The sequence below is a fragment of the Centroberyx gerrardi genome, chromosome 23, assembly GCF_048128805.1.
Source record: "Centroberyx gerrardi isolate f3 chromosome 23, fCenGer3.hap1.cur.20231027, whole genome shotgun sequence".
NCBI classification, from domain to species: domain Eukaryota; kingdom Metazoa; phylum Chordata; class Actinopteri; order Beryciformes; family Berycidae; genus Centroberyx; species Centroberyx gerrardi.
In genome coordinates, this window is record NC_136019.1 from 11,814,422 (window position 1) to 11,834,449 (window position 20,028).

General features: G+C 42.8%; 2 protein-coding genes across 5 annotated transcripts in view; one reads left to right on the forward strand and one right to left on the reverse strand.

The window, feature by feature from the left end:
• The window catches only part of LOC139914409 (RNA-binding protein with multiple splicing-like), a 33,965-nt gene extending 22,768 nt beyond the window's left edge, over window positions 1-11,197 (forward strand). Inside the window, exons 6-8 of one of the 4 annotated variants that reach the window (XR_013507998.1) lie at window positions 2,374-2,443; window positions 7,966-8,086; window positions 8,772-11,197. Coding sequence is in view for 2 of the 4 variants with exons in the window: in XM_078291824.1 (XP_078147950.1) it covers window positions 2,374-2,436 (63 nt within the window). In the remaining 2 variants the exon portion in view is untranslated. Of the gene's footprint in view, window positions 1-2,373; window positions 2,444-7,965; window positions 8,088-8,771 lie in introns of those variants that run through there. The other 3 variants (XR_013507999.1, XM_078291824.1, XM_078291825.1) reach the window with 3 other exon arrangements.
• A 5,641-nt stretch (window positions 11,198-16,838) lies between these two features.
• On the reverse strand, window positions 16,839-19,184 carry LOC139914446 (fatty acid-binding protein, intestinal-like). The gene is made up of 4 exons (XM_071902778.2): window positions 19,071-19,184; window positions 18,334-18,506; window positions 17,632-17,739; window positions 16,839-17,496 (listed from the first exon to the last, which is right to left on the reverse strand). The coding sequence occupies exons 1-4, from the start codon at window positions 19,135-19,137 to the stop codon at window positions 17,446-17,448; spliced, it is 399 nt and encodes a 132-aa protein (XP_071758879.1). The 5' UTR covers window positions 19,138-19,184; the 3' UTR covers window positions 16,839-17,445.
• Window positions 19,185-20,028: the final 844 nt, after the last annotated feature.

Sequence of the window (20,028 nt, forward strand, 5' to 3'; positions counted from 1 at the left end):
AACAACTTACTGGCAGATTTTTTTCACTTTAAGAAAATTCAGATTTTAGGACTCAATAATAGACTAAATGACTTGTTAAGATGGAGATTTTTTGCAGTGCACCTCAAACCACAGACCACCCAGTCTCATCCATTTGCAGTTTTCCATGGCTCCTCATTGGCTGCAATCATAAACATCAGCGTCAGCATTAAAAGGCAATGAGCCCTTAGACTATCATGCTAGTTTCTAAATTGTCGTAATGAATGTTATCTAAAATCTCATTCCAGTCCTGCTGGTTAAATATGTATTGTTTTGAGTTGAAGTGTACAGGTCTGGTATAAGAATAAATCTGATCATTAGCAGGTTTTGAAAAGTCTTTTGGGAACTGTGTTGTTTTGAAGAATATTCATCAGCTACAGAGCGAAGAGGCCTAGCTGACAGTCACACTCCCCAAGGTATCTGTAAGTTATACTACATCATTACAAATTCCTTTACGCTGCCCAGTCAGTGTCAGCATACATCATACTGAACCTGGGTCCATTCAAACAATTCGAGGCCCAGGAAAAATATGAAGTTGAAGAAAATGAAGATTGAGAGTGCAGTTTTAAGCATCAAAAACAAACTCATGTCTAGTAGATGAGCTGTGAATTTTTGAATTTCTGTATCCCAATTAGCGGCATTATCCAGACTGTTTGATGCCTGATTGAAACCTTCAGCTGTCTGAAAGGTTTGCATCACTCATCTGACCGTCACCTATTTCATTAATTAAATGCTTGGGTTCGTTTTTTTGTTTTTTTTTCCCAACCATGACCCAATTATCTAGGTCTTCTAATCTGTGCGGCTCTACTGCGAGTTCACATAGGAGTTCATTATCGATCTCTTGAAATTCTTCTCATGAAGCTTGTTTGGTGCTGGCTGGCCCTGAAGAGATCTCGATATCAGCTGTCCTATCTCTGAATGTTTTTTTTTGGTTTTTTTTGTTGATTATTTTTCAAGCTCGCATTGATCTTCGGTCACAGATTCTCAGTACTCTGCTGTATTTTAAGCTCAAAGGATCGCAGTATCTGGCTTTCACTCTACTGGTCTTTTCATAGAGTTGTCTCATGATTTTCATCTTTGATATTAGAGGGACTTCAGTGGCTGCTGTACATATTTCCATATATAATGCAGATGCTCAGTAAGGTTATTTAAGTGTAAGGGCCGCTAGCAAAGACACTGAAGCTGAATCTCTGGTGATGTCAGAATTCGAAATAAGCTCAGGCTGAATCTGCCTAGCTGGCATTTTCTCATGGTTGGGTATGTGAGCACACACAAGCAAACACACACACACACACACACACACTGACATGCATAAAGAGAATGTGGCTTTGTGATTTCTGTGGAGGGTTAAGGGTGATGTTAGTGTCCCTCAGTCTCTTCTGAATGACAGGTTGACTGGAGCAGAAGCTGACATGAGATATAAAAAAATTAAACAAATACAGATTCTGTGTAGTCCTACGGTGCCTTATAGATCCATAAATGTCAGTTTATGTGAATATGATCTCAGCTCCAGCTCCCTAGTTGATCAGCTGCCTTCATCTCTTCTATGGAGAATACAGTTATTGACTTGCTAGTTAACATTAGCAACTGAACCATTAGAAAACATAGTTTAGAGCATATTACATACTGTACATAACAGCAGTGCTTATACCATAATGTGATTTATTATAAAATGCCGGAATATCTGTTGTCTTATGATCATACAATTATTAATTGATATATATCGCCATGCACAACTGTATCACAACAGTCCATGCAGCTGCATGCAACTAATAGATGAAGAATGTGTGACATCACATGAATTTCATTAGAATACAAGAACAAGATTGTAGGAGTTACACTGTGTGAAAATTGACAGCTAAGGTGTGAACATTCGTAGATAAATGTTCCCAATAATACAACTTTTACTTCCTTCTATTAAGTAGATACTGTTCCATAAAGAACAGATGTTATTTGTAGAAAATATTTTCTCTACACTGTGATGAAGTTTAATAGCGTCCAGGTACAGAGGAGCAGAGAGTCTCACTAAGGCTGATCATTGCTGCGGCAGCTGCAGCGTGGTAAAAATATGAACTGGTCCAATCAACTAAAGGTTGATAGTATAATGATAGTATATGAGTTAAACCTCAGTGGTTTGTCATGTTACAGAATGAAAATGAAAAGTTACTCCCATGAGCAGAGACATCTGAGTCCAACTGAATTAGTCAATAAACTGCAAATCATATTGGAGTGACAAAGAAATTATCTGATAAACTTAAAGATGATTTTATTTGTGCTGTGAATTGTATGTATTCATGCCATTTGTGTGTGTGTGTGTGTGTGTGTATGTGCATATGTGCGTGTGTGTGTGTTTAGATTCGTTGGCTCCCACCTGCAGATGGAACTCCTCAGGGATGGAAGTCCAGGCAGTTCTGCTGAAGTATGTGTGAGTAACAACACACACACACACACACACACACACCCTGCTATGACAAAGAGGTATACATTGTACCGTGCAGGGAAAATACTTTAGTAAATGTTATGACACTTGGCGTAAACAGGCGCAGAGATGTTCCTAAACATCTGTGAGAAATGGCACACGCGGTGTCAGAAGAGTCACGTGTCCGGAGCGTTAACGGAGCGGCCGATGCCCGCTGCTCGTGTTTTTGCCCTCAGAGCTCACGTGAAAAACCCTTCCACGCCGCCGCCGAAGCAACCGGCTAATTAGTCACGTTTCTGCCCGCCGACTTCAAGAACTCGGTAACATGAAACAGACAAATTAGCCTGTCGGACCTGATCGGAGGGAGTGATTAACCCGGCGCGTCATTAACTCCACGCCGACTCCGCCCACATCGTCACGAGAGATAAAAGCTGCGGTTTAAAGGGGAACTCCATTATTTTTCCCCCCGCTCAGGTCGCAGGGTGCAGCCGGTCGACTTCTCCCATTGATGCCATGCTTGATCTCTGGCATCAAAGGCAAGCAAGTCAAACAGAATATGCAACGAGCGCCGGGGCCCGATATTTTAATAAATCAGGCCTGGCGGGGCTGAACGAATATGGCTGAAATGCTAATATCAATTACTTTGCAAGATATTGTGATCACGATTATTAATCATGGTTATTAGTCTCCATGATTTGGGGAACAGAATTATTTTATTTGCTTCTTATATCAACATCTTCATCATCTGGTCATCCTAAATGAAATTAAATGTTTAAATATTGCCGACGTGCAAGTATTATATGATTATTAATGAGGAAACTAAACTGTGATTTAAGATTATACACAATTAACTGTGTAGCCTTAGTGCTGGAGGAGAGTGATTGGTTACACATGTCTGCCTGTTGGAAGGATGCCTGATATTTATCGTACTTATATGTGATGGGAAAGTTTATATCACTGTGCACAGGTCTAACACCGCCATAATAAAGATTTAATATCGCCTTATAATATTGTTGGTACCGTAGACCAGATATTATGGGATATTTGTCATCTTGTCATCATGGCCTGGCAGGATGAAATACTTTTTTTAATTTGAAAACCTTTTTGGCATTTCTGCATCATGACAAAGTACACAGTGGAGAATAACAGGGAAGACGGGACAGAGGGAGACGGAGGACACGATGCGCCAAAAGGTTGTAAATGCACAATATGCACCGTGGCCTGCCGGAAGGGATATTTTTATGAAACTTTATTAAAAACCAAAAAAAAAACACAGCTTGGGACGGGGCTTTATTTAAAATAAATTACAGCTGAATTACTATTAGTTTAGCTTTCCTGTCTAAATAAATAGTTATGACTGTTGCTGTAGACGGGACACAAAGCAGATTTCTTGGAAGAAGTCCTTTGGATACGGACGAAAGCCACGCAGGAGCCGCGCAGCACATGTGCCTCGCTCCCCGGTTCACACAAACCAAACACTGTTGTGCTAGCAGAAAAACAAAACCGCAAAGCATGGCAAATCCCCTTCTAGTCTCTGTGTGTGTGTTTGCTTACTGCGTGTGTGTGTCTGTGTGTGTGTGCGTGTGTGCAGTCGGCGCCAGTCGCGCAGTCACCAATTCCCTCCCTCCGACGTCTCGGGACAGGAAGAAACATGTTCCCCCCGACCCCTCAGGGAGCGGGTGGGTGGCGGAGGGGTTGCATGGAGGCTAACATCCACCGAGCTGTTGATTGGTGCTAGTCCTGCAGCACCGGCCCCCTCTAAACCCCGCGTCACACACTTGACTATTTTCAGAATATCATGAGAGAGAGCAAAACTGTATGAGAAATACGATGTTGGAGTGGGTTTTTTTTTTTTTGGGGGGGGGGGGGGGGTTCTCTCTACCAAGGAGGGTTAAAGGAGGAAGGGAGGGGCTAAGAGGAAATAATTACTCCCCTTTCAAACCGGGAGGAAGTCATTTGGCCGGTCGGGGTGCCCCAGTGGATATTAGCCCCTTGATGAAACAACAACATCCCCACATCCGGCTCGCAGTGGAGGGTGAAGCGGTGGAACAGGCCTGAGACTTCCACTCGCAGTATCGGCAGCGGTGATAATTATAGGCAACTGCGACGCATATGCACATACACACACACACACACACAAATTATGCAGTAGGCAGCATACATGCCCCAGCATAAGGCCTCCCACCCTGCAAACACACACACAGATGCACACACACACACAGAGAGAATGGTATTTATCCAGTGAGCTTAGTCACATAGTAAAATGTATCTCCCCACTGAGCATATTACCATAAAATCTAATGCTATTCATGCTCTACTGTATCTGTCTTGTAAGCTTTAGACCATAGTGAAAAAAAAAAGTAAATTTCCTGCAGTATATTGCCAGTGATGTTTGGAAGACAGATAGCTGAGTTAAGCTTGTTATTTTGTTTGTCCCGGACATTTTGCAGCTTTGCCAACACACATCTCAGCTGTACCCGCCCTCATGTTTTTGGCCCTCGCAGTCTGCTTATGTTCAATGAATACAATCTAGGCAGAAACGCAGGTACTTGGATGTTTTCGGCTGGACTGAGGCTAGAGTGTTGCTCGTGCAATGCAAGCTGGCGTGCAAGCCACTTGTGAAACTGCTGGTCTCACACTTTCAAACAAAGTCATATTAACTGTAAGACGACAAGAGCAAACTTGAACCGAGAACCGATTGAGAAAAGCTGGCCCCGTATTGTACAATCTGTCTGCTATTGATTGGTCAAGTACATTCGAGAAAGGCGACGCTGGTCATGGTTACTCATGCTGGAGGCGTCTGGTCACACTAAAGCAATGCTCCGTCCAGACAGAGCCATCGTTTCTTCACAATGGGAATTCAAACAAGCTTACAACTCCGCAGTCCTAAGAGGCTTGTGGTCGGTCAGCGGTTGTCTAGGCATTTGACAGGCGGGCTCCACTCAGAGTATTCAGCTTGTCCTAGGAAGTGTAACCGTGGGAGACTGAATGTATGTGTGTGTGTGTGTGTGTGTGAACAGCTGAAATGAGGTAGTGTGCAGTAGAGGTCTTTAGTCATGGCTGATAATGAGCTTTATTAATCACCTGGCGTCCTGCCTGTCAACCGGAGCGCCATTTTGAAAACTTCCAAAACACCAGTACACGCAGGTTCAAGCAGGTTGCAGGTCGCTGGCCAGGCCTGATTTGTTTTTGTTTTTTTGTGTGATTCTAAGACCCCTAGAGGTTTGCTTGGGCTATTCAGTCATCTGAATGTTTCTGAAGTTGAATTCTACTTGACATTCATGCTGCAGCACAGGGTTAGATACAAAGACAACCTAATAGTGGACATTAATGCCTAGTGAACTGGAGGGAAAGGTAATCCGGATTTTCCATCTGACAAGACATGGTGGGGGAGTGCAGTGTGTGTGTGTGTGTGTGTGTGTAGCCATATCATGCATGCATGTCAGTGAGTTTGAGAGAGAGAGAGAATGTGTTCGTGTATGTGTGTGTGTGTGTGTGTGTGTGTGTAGTCTGGCTGCTTGCCCTGGGGAGCTTATTGGCCAATAGCCCGACAAAACCAGTGGTTCCTGTGCAACTTTGGACTAACTCCCACTACAGAGCGGAGGGCCAGCTGAGGCCCCCTCTAATAAGGAAGTGGGACTTTATTCTCTCACCCCCTACTGACACATCACACACACACAGACACACACACACACACACAGCCATGTTGCCACACTGTGGCCTTGTCCCTGTGCTGGGTTTCAGGAGCTAGATGCATGTCAACAGCTGCATTCATCACCACCCAGCTCCACTAGCTATTGCTGGTATGTGAGAAACACAGTCTGGGCCTAAAGGCTTTTCTTTGGATTAAAGGGGCTTTGGCCTGGCCTCTTTTTCATGGCCGTGCTGCACAGGTAAAGGTCTTAACGTGAACTCTGGATGGAGCTGGAGCAAAGTGCTGTCAGATGTCGAGCATGTGTTGTTCCAACTGGAACAGCTACAAGCGTGGTCGTTTTTGGGAATCGGTGATTAAAATTGTGGCCTAGAAATAGAGCTAAAAGAAAGGCTTGAGCTTTTTTTTTTTATTCCACTGAGCATGCATTCTCTTCTCTTCTCTTCTCTTCTCTTCTCTTCTCTTCTCTTCTCTTCTCTTCTCTTCTCTTCTCTTCTCTTCTCTTCTCTTCTCTTCTCTCCTGTGCTAGAGCGCAGTTGCAGTCTAGCTCTACCATGACATTCATCTGCAGCACAAGATCACCGATCGCTGATAACACAGGCAGGAACAATTGCTACATGATGCTTAGCTAAAAGAGAAACAGTACGCACATTCATGAGAAACCAAGTCACCCCCTCCACCACCACCACCCCCTACATTCCCAAACAGCACTTGTTTACCTATCTCACATTATGCGCCCGGGCCAAGTTATTGGATGTAACACATTAAGCCTGCAAATCACTAAACCTTTTCCTAATCCACAAAGACATGTTCAATGATCAACCCAATCTTTAACCTTGGTGTCTCAGCCAGAACAAATAGGGCGGTCTGGAAGTATGCGTCGCGTCAGCTTAGCCGAGCGGCTGTATAATGCATCGATTCCCTCATCCTTGATTGAACGCGCAACAGGGCATTAGCTAGGCCAGCCGTGTCCGGGCATGTTACCTTCAGAAAACACGCTGTTCTCTGATCAGGCAACGCTACAGCAGCAGCCCCCCCCCCCCCCCCCTCCTCCTCCTCTCCCCACTCCTCTCCCCCCTTTCTCAAAAACCTTCTTTGTCTGTCTGCCTCGGTCTCTCTCTCTCTCTGTCTTTCTCCTTCTCTCTCTTAAGGTCATGTTTGCTTTGCTAATTGTTTATTGTTTCAAAGAGTTTCTTCCCCCCCTTGAACCCCAGTTACCACGGTCTCCTCCAAGATGATATCTATTTTGGGCGACACATCTGGGGGAGGGGGCGGGGGGTGAGGGAGGCTTGACCTTTCCCATTGGTCTGCTGGGTGTGTGTGTGTGGGGGGGATGCGTGGGTGTCACGGCGGAGAGGGATCATGGTGGAGATAGGTTCGTCAGGAGGAAGTTCAACATAAGTATTTAATATTATACTCAGTTGACGTCATGTTTGTTGCAGTGGTTCTTTGTCATAACAGTGCGTGAGTTTGGGATTATAAGGTTCTGTGTGGGTGGAGCGCAGTTAAGAGATATTAAAGATTTGACATTTTATTTTCTTAAAAATCCCCTTTATTTTGTTAAAAATAAAGTAACATTCAAAGATCATGAATATGTGAAGAACTCAATTTTGATAAAAGAAAAAGTCAGATAGAACTTTAGAATTTCAAACTCTCAAATGGCTCTTCTGATACACAATGGAACAAAAAATAACATAAAAAAACAACAAACAATTATTCATGCATTATACTGCGGATGAAACACATTTACTAATAATCAGAAAATAACACTGAACAGTCTTTGACACTCTTGTTAACGCTGTCTTTTCCTTAACCCTCCACCAATTAGGATGCTGTTTCTACCCTTCAGTGAAGCTCCTCTCCTCTGTGTCCTCAGGTTCCTGATGTGTGATGGTGGCCGTGGCCGGCCGTGACGGGCGTTGCTGATTTGCTTCTCGTGTCCAATTAGAAACCAGGAGGACTGACCCGACCGCGCCTCTCTGGGCAGCGGACCGTCGGTGAGTTCAGGGTGAAACGCTCTCGGCGAGCGGCCCAAAACCTGTAAATCACACCTTGCCGCGGCGGCGAGGCTCTCCCGTCTGACACGGCGTTTGATTTGAAAGTGTAGATTTGCGGAAAAAATAAAAGCTGTGAAAACCCCCAGTTGAGGTTTTTTCAGAGACAATATCACACTGCCAAAGACATCTGCTGGAAAGAACATAAAGGCACACAGCCGTATTGACACTGTGTCGGCTTTCGCGTGTGTACGGTTTAGCTTTCGCTCAGCGCAGAAGGCTTTCAAAAACAAAGCCAGAATCAGTTATTTGTGGGATCAAACCGAATGTGTGTGTGTGTGTGTGTGTGTGTGTGTGGTCTCTGCATCATGCCGGCCTAGTGAGGCATGTGTGAGAAATTGAGTGAGAAAATAATGTGTTTGTTTTTTTTGTGTGTATGTCTGTCAGTGTTTGGGTCTGTGTGTCTACAGTATATACCTGTGTATCTGTGTGTGTGTTGTGTGTGTGTGTGTGTGTGTGCGTGAATGCGTTTGTGTGTGCTCTTACAACACTTTCACATTGCCCCCCTGTGTTTTCATTAGTGTACATGGTTTGGGTGCTGTGACCATGGCAACCTCACTCCCTTTTTTCTTGTCCTCTCTCTCCCTCTCTCTCTCTCTCTCTCTCTCTCTCTCTCTCTCTCTCTCAGGCAGCAGCAGCCTCGTGGGCCTCAGGACATACTAGACCCCAGCCTCCATCACACATCGAGCCCCCCCCCCCCCCCCCCCCCCCTTCCCTCCAACTCCACCCTCTTTTTATACTGTTACATACTCAAGATTTACTGGTGGCACTTTGGCTACACTCCCTGTGACACCTACATGGAAGGTACTGGACATGCGTGGCGGAGGTGCGAAAGCCCTTTGTTCACCACTCGCCTGATGTGAGCAGGTGTCTTGCTTTGCGTCCTGTACATGCAAAGCGTAAAGACAAACCCGCCGAGGAGAGTGGGACAAATTTATGCAGCCATTTTGGAAGGCCTTGTGTACGGGAGTGTGACCAAAGCGCTACCAAATAATGTTATTATATGACTATAATTATTACTATTCTGTATATCATTCATATTAATGTTATTATGATTATTAAATACATGTTGAAGCATGACTTTGCAAAAAAAAAAACCCAACAAAAAAAAAAACCAATGCTGTACATTTTTAGATATTTTAAAGAAATACAAAAAGGTATTTTTGTAATCAAGACAATGTTTGAAATGGTCCTGTTTGATTGGTTAATGTTGTGCTAAAGTGTGTGAGGAACTTGTTTGAAAACCTCAACTTTTCCTACTTTTTTTTTTATTTCTCCGTATTTGTGCCATTATAACATGGACAGTCGCCCTGCTATACCAAAGCAGTCTCGTCGGTTTTGCTCTTGTCTTTTCTACATACTGTGTGGATTTGGTTTGGTCGTGTGTTTATCTTGAGGCGTCTTTACCTGATGAAGCATTACTAAGGCCAAGCATACTATTCCTTTGTCTTGTTTTACCTGACGTGCTTTGGTTCAAGTGAGCAGCCATTGTTGTTGACCCTCGGTAATAGTAGCAGCAACACACCTGATTCAGCTAATACTCTTCCTCTGCATTGCAATCTAACGTGATCAGATGTGTTATGGAGCTGGGAGAGAAGACGAGCTCACAGAGACACTGACAGGAATAAGCCATCGCTGGTGAAGGTAGAGCGACCCCAGAGACTGCGATGCATGGCAAACTGAGCCCTGCTATAATTAGGAAATTGCTCCTTCGTTGTGTAGCGGGAGGACAGCAGCACAGTATAGAGAAACAAAAGACCAAAGGCAATTTTTTTCTTACACTGGAGAGCTATCTAGGCTAGTGGAATTATTCCATTTTTGACTGCTTTGTAGTCCTCAATCTGAATTCTTATGAAGTATGACATTATTTTTTTGCTGCATGTCTCTTTTGGTGTCACTCCAAAGAGTATCTCCGTATCTGAAAGGATAATTCATTTTAAGCGATTTCTCTCTTTTGTCTATTTTTAGGGAGCCAATGTGATTCAACCTGGTTTTGTAAATTTTGAATTTATATAGTAATGATTGGAGTGGAAAAAAACAATAATGTTTTGTAATCCTGTGTTTTCTTGGCCTGCAATAACTTTTTTGCTGTATGACATTTCTCTGAACAATAATATTTCTGTGACGTTTTGAGGCCAAAATTCTCATTCTCACAGCATCTTACAAACGGAAATAGTGATTCCTGTGCTTTTATGATCTGTCCAAAGGATAAGTCACATTTCACAGTGATGTGACAATCAGAAGTTGAACTAGGAAACAATATCTTCCCCAAAACGTTTAGCCCAATGTCTACAATCAGTGGACTGGTTGAATCATATATTCAGTGTTTGTAATGAATATCAGAATATGCACATCATATCAACCCAATTTCTGGAGCGATTTTTCAGACACAATTTTCGAGCCAACTGGGGCATCAAGTTTATTAGAACAAGTATTTACATGGTGTGTGTGTGTGTGTGTGTTTATGGATATTACGTTAACAAGTCCACAGAAGATGCCCATCATATAATTCAATGTAAGTATTATTGTAAGTTTTAATTGTATATTCATTTGGTAATCTTTGAGAAGCTTCTTTTTGTGTTCGTATTTGAATGATTGGAACCTATATGTGATATATGAATACTGTTTTACCTAGATAAATTCACTGTGAAATCCAGAGAAAAACATGCTCTTTGAAAGAAGGCTATAGGATCTTTTTGTGTTTGCCAACAGTAAGGTACAGAATATCCTGGAAATTAATATGATGATCCCTCCTCTTGTCAATGGAAAAATGATATTCCTTCGTTGTTTCAATCTACTGTGTGAGTACCTGTGTGTTCTGTGCATGTTCACGGCATGTGTGTGTTCTTTTTTTTTTCTTTTCCTAATGCATACAGTACTGTTGATATTTATGTATTCTAGCCGCTGTAAGGAGAAACTGTATTTCGGTGAATTGCAGAGGTTCGTTTGTTTGAAACCAAAAAAGGTGATCAAAAAGAGAAGTTTTTATGAAAATGTTAAATGAAGACATTTCAGGCCATCAGCCATTAAAGATTGACGTCATCCCTGCTGTCATGATCGTGATGATTTCTTTTTGTCTGAATGTTGCGTCGCGCTTCATGAAGCACGCTCAGTGAAGCGGAAGGCTTCAAACCCAAGTCAAGCACATCTGAAGAGAATCCAAGAGAATTAAGATTGAATTTTGACTTTAATACACATAGAAATCACATCCACGCAGCTCGATTTCCTCTTTCTCCCTCTCACACTTCTCTTTTGGCTAACACCTCCTCCCAGCACCTCAGGGGGCTTCAGGACGGCAGAACAGGGTGTGGGATCCTGTGCAGTGGTTGGTGCAGCGGGGGAGCTGCAGACCTCGCTGTGCCCTCTATAAGAATAGCCCACCCAACCCAGGGGCTGGCTACTCAAGAGACAGAGGGCAATAGCCAATTTAGTCTCTCTCCCTCCACTGTCCCTGCTCTCTTTCCTTCTCCATGTGTAAGGAGGGAGCAAACGCACCCATCCTGTCTTCATTTGTCTGTGGCACACACCAGGTTCTCACATGACGTACACACACCTCCCATGTTCGGGAGGTGGGTTTCACACAATGCTGCGTGTCGTGGATGATGCCGAGTGTGACAGAGCGCAGTGTAGTGGGAGTAAAGGTGTGTGCGCTCGTGCATGTGGTGCGTACATGCTCATGCAGGTGCGCGCATGCATACGCCCAACTGGCAACACTTTGTAATGGTGTTACTCTGCTTGACAAGTCCATTAAAGAGGTGTCGCTGTCCCCCGTTTGCTCGTGCTCCTCCAGCTGCGGCACGCTAGATGCACGGCCTCGCTGTAATGTGTCGGCGTTTTCCTGTGACTGAGAGGTTTAAGGATACTCGCCTTTTCTCAAAACAATAGGCCCTCTTCACAAACATGGCTGACGTGCTTCCGCTTCGTCTTTGTAGGGTATAGATCGGTTCTCTCAGCATTGCCAGCAATGTTAAAAAGCTAAATTTCTGTTGCGTCCGACTCTGTCTGTGATCACTATTTTGTGTTTCAACATACTGTATATCACAATACAGGTGTTGTCATTGATATATCTTTCTGTTTCTGTTGTCAGACGACTGCATGATTATAAAAAAGTGATTTGATCGAGGGTCACAAAATGCTAACAGCACAGAAATTCCCATTAGCCTTTGTTAGCCGTTTAGCATTTTGTGACCCTCGATCAAATCACTTTTTTATACATGTCTGACACCAGAAACAGAAAGATACGACAATGATACTGCCCAAAATAAGTCATCACAGACAGTTTGAGGCGACAGAAAGCTTTTTAACATTGCTGGCAATGGTGAGAACGATCTATACCCTGCAGAAGTACGTCAGCCATGTGAAAAGGATCTTATTGGATTATAAATCGTCATTGCTCCCTTATGAATTCAGTCTTTTCTATGACATCTGTGCCAGTATTTTGTTGTCAGTTCACTTTCGTCAGCCTTTTTGCTTTGCTTGCTCCAGTAAAACATCCACCAGGGCCTTGCCGCAGTTGGTTGCGTAGCTATGTTAGCATACAGTAGCATGCTAACAGAGACACATGCTATTACAGACAGAGCCTGGAGAGAGTCAATAGATCCTCAGTGTGCCCACTGGTGCACTTCATGCTGCGCTAATAGTTACACAAAGACTGATAAAGAGTTTTGCCTTGCTATTTTCAAAATTTGGCTCCATAACTCTTGCTATGCCAGTTGATCTATCTAATATTGACCATGTCAACATGGAGATGATAAGGAGGACATTGTTAAATATTTAATATAAATATTTTTTAGTTTTAGAGAAGGGGAAGCAACCTTGTGCAACTTGAAATGAAAGGGGATTTAGTCCTTTCCCCATGGATTTTCATGATCTTCATTATCATACTAACACAAACTACCAAATTCACAAGGCTGTTTAAGATTACACAGCATCTGTGCATTACAGTATCATAATTCCAAATAATTCCTAACTCTCCAGGCAATTGAATTGGCTCAGGGAAAGATACTCTGAGCGCTGACTATCTAGTGACTCATCATTAAGCAGCCGCAGGTCTGCACAGTCATTGTCTAAACATTAAATGGCCAGAGGGGGTTGTGTTTTCTTGGAAAGATTACCTAACCAACCCCTGACACTCCCCGCCGCGCTGCTGGTGTCCACTGTGATCATTATTAATTCAGATAAGCGGGCGACTCCACAGTGAGTCAGTGAATTTGGTCAGTTTCGTTTTTGGTCAGCTCGTGTTTTCTCTTTCTGTCCTTTCTGTGTTCCTTCCCTCCCTTCCTCCTCCCTCCATCCTCTCTTTCCACCTCTCCCTGTTTTCCTCTTCCTCTCCTCCCTCTGTCTCACCCACAGCTTGGCTCTCCCTCGGGTGGGCCCCTTCGCTCTCAGTCTCATAGCAATCAAAACACTGAAGACTAACTCGCCCCACTTTTTTTTTTCCCTCTTTCTCACTGATTTCATGCTATTATGGCCTGCTGTTTGCCAAGGGCTTCCGAATGGGTACAGTAAAAGTCTTTTACTACTAGATAGTTTGTTTTTTTTAATCATTTGAGTGAGCGATCCAATAATTGACAATGGCACCATGTAGGTGTGTGTCTGTGTGTGTGTGTGTGTGTGTGTGTGTCATATGAGGATTTAACAGAGAGATTACATCATTGAATGAAGATGGGAGGCTGACCCAGGCCCTTTCTCTCAGAAAATATAGAGCTCCACATTGCTACCTACTGGTCATGGAAAGATATTACAGCATCCACCTGTGTTAGTCTGTGGCCATGATTCATCAGCATATAGAGTATTTGGGGTTTTGACATGTCGATAGGCTAATACTGAAATTTCAAAAGACTTTCTTAAATGGAGAAGTATCATTTTGTTACAAAATATCTTGGTCATGGCCAAAAGCTCCTTCCTCATCTTAGTTCATCATCATTATATACTGACTGTACAAAATATTAGTGACACTTTACTCTTTTCTTCTGATGAGGTGAATCCAGGTAAAAGCCATTATGCCTTATTGATTTCCCTTATTAAATCTATACCAATCACAAAGAAGGAGATGTAGATGAAGAGAAGCAGACGAGTTAGAGAAGGATTTTTAAACTTTGAGACAATTGAGATGCAAATTGTGCAGAAGGGGCTGCAACTCAATATCAGGAAGAAGTCCCTAATATCTTGTACATGCAGTGTATGTCAAAAGACATACAATATACAAGGGCAAGATACGAGATAACTTTTCAGTGACGGGAAAATGTGAAGTACCACAAACACAAGACTACACAGCCAAATCCAAGGAAAGGAGGACCACCATCCCCTTTCACTAACACAATAGAATCACCAGCCTCACAGCATCTGAAGCGTCTCGGAGGACTCTGCTCCCCACAGCGGGTTCAGGGGCAAACCAATGTTCAAAGCGGCCCGGCCTTAGCCAGATTAGCTCTGGGCGCGGTGGGTTTATACCTCCATGAAAGAGGGTGCCACTCAGGGCTCAGTGGGGGGCCTGTACCGGGGCTGCGATCGATACACACTAGGCAGGCGAGTTGTGTGTGTGGGTAAGGAGGGGAGTGCGGGGGGTCATTAGGATGATGGGTTTAGCCCGTGTGCACTGATACAAGTAGCTAGGATGTTTATTAGTTATTAAAAATCTACTCAGTGAAGATGGTCTCACGACTCAGTGGGGAAGGCTAAATGCTGCTCTGTTTGACATCTGTATTTGTGGATCCAGCAAGCAGTACAGCATTGTTTCAATAGAAGCCACACACAAGGAGAATATGTCCGCATCCCCAGTGGCCAGCACACACCTAGGTGATAATCAGCTCTGCACTTGTCATCTGTTAGGAATATAATTAACAGAAGCAATCTACAATAGCAGAGTACACCAAGATTACTAGTTTCAACAGTAACAGGTTCAAACTGATAAAGAGGAGGAACTCAATCAGCCCCAGAGCAGTTATTACTTCCATATGTGATAAGCACACCTTCTGTTATCAATCAGTATCTTTATGGAATAAGGTTCGTATAAAGTTACTTGGTGCTTATCCAGAAGAGATTTTAAAAAGATTTAAAAATATGTTTACTGGTCAATGGGTCTAAATTTCATATTAGACAGTTTTTTGTATAATGATTTTGTCCATGAAGTATCTAGTGAAACTGTATGTGCATTTGGATGTTTTATATTGATTAAAATGGGTTGTACTTTGGTGACAGTTCAGTTAATTACATTACACCTGGTAGAGTAACAATATTACAGAAAGAGTGAAGGGAATCACCATAATTTTTGTGCCAAAAAACACATCTGATTGTGGTGGAAAAAGTATTCCAATCCTTTACTCAAGTAAAAGTAGCAATACCATAATGGAAAAATACTCAAAGTAAAAGTCCTGCATTCAAAATGTTACTTGCAAAAGTATAGAAGTACTAGCAGTAAAATGTACTTCAGTATCAAAAGTAAAAGTAGGCTACTCATTCTGAAGGATGGTCCCTTTCAGAGTGTTATTGATTATCATTGATTCATTAACCTGTAAGAAGTATTTTAATATTAGGTGGTCCAGGTTTTGCTAGGTTTTACTACTCTATATAATTAAAACTTAAAAAATGCATCATATTTTATGAGCTTATCATATCTTTTGCATGTGAAACTGTATTCTGCAAAGTAACTAGTAGCTGTCAGATAAATGTAGTGGAGTAAAAAGTACAGTCTTTCCCTCAGAAATGAAGTGGAGTAAAATCTCACTAAATGGAAATACTCAAGTAAAGTGCCAGTACCTCAAAACTGTACTCAAGTGCAGTAATTGAGTAAATGTACTTAGTTACGTTCCACCTCTGCCAATACCCAGTAAGAGCTTGGCAAACCTGGTGAATAATACAGACTTGATGTTTAAAGGATAAGTGGGCAGCGGTCGACCTCTTGTGGCCAGAGAGGCTCGGTGCATGCGTGGTTCATTTCCCTCACATGCCTCCACCGCCTCTCTCTCCCTTCCATGACTGAAAAGCGAGGAAGGTAACTCAACGAAGATTTCTACAAGTGAATGAACTGCATTGTTCACCCCATCATGTGAGAAACCCTCCATTCACCGCTGTGTCAGTCCGTTCAGACCTGCAGCTGAGGACAACCGCTAAGACTAGACACATGACTGCACAAGACACTGCTGTCATCATGTGATCAGACCAGAGTGCTGCTGTGTCAGAGTGGATTTAAAGCAGTAGTACCTCAAATCTAATTTTTCAAGGTTACAGTAAGATATAACTGATAGGACTGTTTAAAATCAGAATGTGAAATGCTATGGTACAGTGACATTTCTTCCGTGTCCTTAAAATCCTTCCCTTTATCAAAACATCTGAACTTAGGATGCCCATAAAATGTAATCAAGGAATGACTTTGTGCTTGATAACAATGATTTGATAACAGCTGACTTTGCGAGGCTTGGAGTTATAATAGCTCTGATTAGAACCTGCATAATGACTTGCATCTTTGTCAACTTTATATTCCTACTTCATTTAGACTTTATATTCTTACTTACATTTTTCACCCATATCTAATATAATGCACAAATAATATCTTATTCTCCATATATTCATGTGTTAAAAGAAACAAAAATAACTTCTAATGTTATTTGAACTTAACTAATAACAGCTATAATGTCAATAAAATTGCCATTCCCAACAGTTTGTCTTAAAAAAAAAAACACTGACACGTGAGAGTATCTTTATTGTTACAGACCATAGTGTATCAAAACTTTTAGTACAAAATGACTTATTTCCCAATCGGTTAAAGGTGCATAACGAAGCCTAATTTATTTCATATTGTGTGGGAATTGTGCAGCACTCTGTCCAGACTCTCCAGTATGTGGCACATTAGGCAGGTTTCCTTCACAGTGATTAAGTCTAGTCTGGGACTAAATGTTTTCTAATTAGATTCTAGTGCAGATGCAGTCGTTGCCGGGGTCCAGTTTCCCAGACAAGAAGTAATCCTAGGCCTAGACTAACAGAAATCCGCAATCCATCTCCACTGTTACAGAGATTTAATCTAGAACTAGTCTTGATCCATTTCTGGGAAACTGGGTGTTTTGGTTTAGCCAATCGTATTGATTCTCTCAAAGGCACATTGATATGTTATACAGTAGAATACAATGGTCCACTATCCCAGTGTGTCTATCAAAACTTGCAAATTTTGTCAACATTTTGAGGTATATGGAATCAAATGTAATGGGAATACACTCGACTTTGCCGTGTAGTCTTATTGTTAGACAATAAAAATCTATATCATATCATCTATATCAAAATATGTCATGTGAACTCCAGACTGCAGGTTACTGCTTCTTGAAAATCCTCTTGGCGTCCACTCCCTCGTAGTTGTAAGTCTGTGGGGAAAAGAGGAATGGGGAAGGTTTGTGAACAAAATCTTAATCCTATTCACTGCAGCAAAACACATAAACATAAAAAAAGTATCTTTAGCATTTGATGAGGATTGATGAGTTGAATCTTGACCCACTGACCTGCACCAGCTCTCCTCCCACCAGAGCCCTAGTGGTGGTCAGGACTTTGCTGTTGTCTTTCCTGGTGAATTTTCCCTTCAGCATCTCCCCCTCCAGCTCCCATGCACCCTGGGTAAAATATAGGGGGTTAACATCTGGAATCATACGAATACATTTACATTTCCAAACTAAAAGAGCTTGAATTCTTCAGTATCTCATTGAGATACTTGTACCGTCTAGTTTTTGTGTACTGCATGCAGTTCAGGTACACAGTGTTTACTTTGGAAATCAGCACAGTGTGTACTCTCAATGCTCCGCTCATCTTGTGTTGCATTTGCAGCAGTTGTTTTCACAGAAAGCTGGCACAATATCAGTTTTTACATAAATTCATGTATGTTTACAGAGTTTCACTGGCAGAAGCGAGAGCGAGTTTTTCGTTTTTTTTTTTTTGAGGAATTTATACATATTCGGTTTACACTCATTGCAGCCGCTGCAACTTCTCTGTGATTATTCATTGGAACTTTTGAAACTCAGCATTTGCTTTAGTCAGCTTGGCTTGCACTTTTCCTGTTGGTGCCATTGTGATGAGATCCATCGATATCAGAAGAAAAGCAGTATTATTCCTAATTTGACCCAGTTCTGGTTGCATCAGATCTTGAGTAAATTACGAAATAGCGGCTGGACCAACTGCTGCATGATTCACATGGTGCCTGAAGCACTCACTGAGACTTCAGTGCCATCAGCCAGGGCGTAGTCAAACTGGGCGCCCAGGGTGAAGTTGATGTCTTTGGTCCGGAAAGTGCTGGACTCCTTGATGAGAAACTTGTCCCCCGTCTGCTCAATAGTGATCTTCAGGTTGTCATGCTCTGCCAGCTTCCTCTTCATGACATTAATACCTAGGTGAACACAAAAAAACATGGAAATACACTGCGGAATTTGTGCCAATAAGGCTTGGGACAATGTAGGGAATTTACTGAAAGTAAGTCTACATGTTTATAGTTCACTGAAAGGAAAACCAGAAGTTGTTTGCAGCATCAAACTGTATCAGCTGCACCCGGCTTGGCCAGCACCCAGTTGTGGACTTGAAGTTTCCACCAGTACGCTTTCCAAGTAGTAAACTGTGCCCCGGGCCAAAGAAAGCACTTGTTCGTCGACAAGCTCTTAATTTAGCAACAGCTCTTATTATAGTTAGTGCCATAAAGCTTCAAACTTATCAACACCGCACTGCACTATATAACACTCATGCAGTCTGTGATGTCATGTCACATGGAAACACATGATACTTCAGTTACACACATGACATGTTGCATATTGACCTCGTAAACTCAACACACACTATCATACTGCCAGAGGAAAAAATAGAACCAGGGTATAAGATAACATGAGTGGATCATTTGAGTGTGACCCAGGCATACGTGCACGCACACACACACAAGCATTGCCCACCAGCACTGACTCACCCATTTGCTCCATGAACTTGTCATAGTTCTCGCTGCGGTCGACCTTCCAGGTTCCGTTGAACGACATGGCTGTGGGGTCGATGGGTTTAGGGAGGCAGCAGTTGGTACTGAAGCACTGACAGACCGTGGGATTGTGAATGCCCGTTGGCCTCCATTTATATACATACCCCTCCCCTCTCTCCATCAACCCCCCACCCGCCCCTCCACTCTGCCCCGCACCCCCCCCCCCCCCCCCCCCAGGCTTGGCATGGAAGATGCTCTTCTTTATCTCACTGATTATCTGTTTGCTGATGTGGCCATTTAAAGACTGTGTCAAATGTAGGGCGATTGCCGCACGCCCTCAAGGATACACTGATAAATAACTCAAGGGCAACTCCCCTCGGTGAATCTGGCACCATAAAACACTGTAGCACTGTTCTGCAGCAGAAAAAAGAGAGGGCTGTTTGTGCGGCTGCCCATGGCAGTCGCTCAACTGGGCCCCTCTCTCTCTGTTGCTCGCTCTTTCTCTGTCTCCCCGTTTCCCCCCCCATCTCTCTTTGTGCCTGGCATGAAAATGACCCGTAAAGGACTTTGCCTTTGACAGTGCGGACTGAGCTTGCATGCTTATTATGACTAGTCGTCCAGAAGAACTAAATACTTAAGACTGGGAGCTTTATTTGTATATGTCTAATGTTAAAATACCAAAGTAGTTGTCATTCAGTTTATGTCCTTGAACAATGGTGCGCCATCGCTGCATTCTTGAGAGGAAAGCTGTGTGTTGGAGCTGGCATGGTGTGTGGGATTATGGACACTGAGAGAATACTGAATACATTGTTCACACCTCAGGAAGTCATTTCAGTCACTACAAGATGCCACATCCTTACAATATAACTGTTACCAGACGAGCACAGTTTGTGCCACTGGAATGTAAATCTTGCAACAGAAATATAAGCAAGATAAGACAGTTAAAGATGGTGAT

Coding starts and splice junctions, on each gene's coding strand:
- LOC139914446 (XM_071902778.2), bottom strand. CDS start 19,137: ATGTCGTTCAACGGAACCTGGAAGGTCGACCGCAGCGAGAACTATGAC. Junction 17,740..18,333: donor CTGATGGCACTGAAGTCTCA/GTGAGTGCTTCA, acceptor TATTTTACCCAG/GGTGCATGGGAGCTGGAGGG. Junction 17,497..17,631: donor TGGGAGGAGAGCTGGTGCAG/GTCAGTGGGTCA, acceptor TTTTCCCCACAG/ACTTACAACTACGAGGGAGT.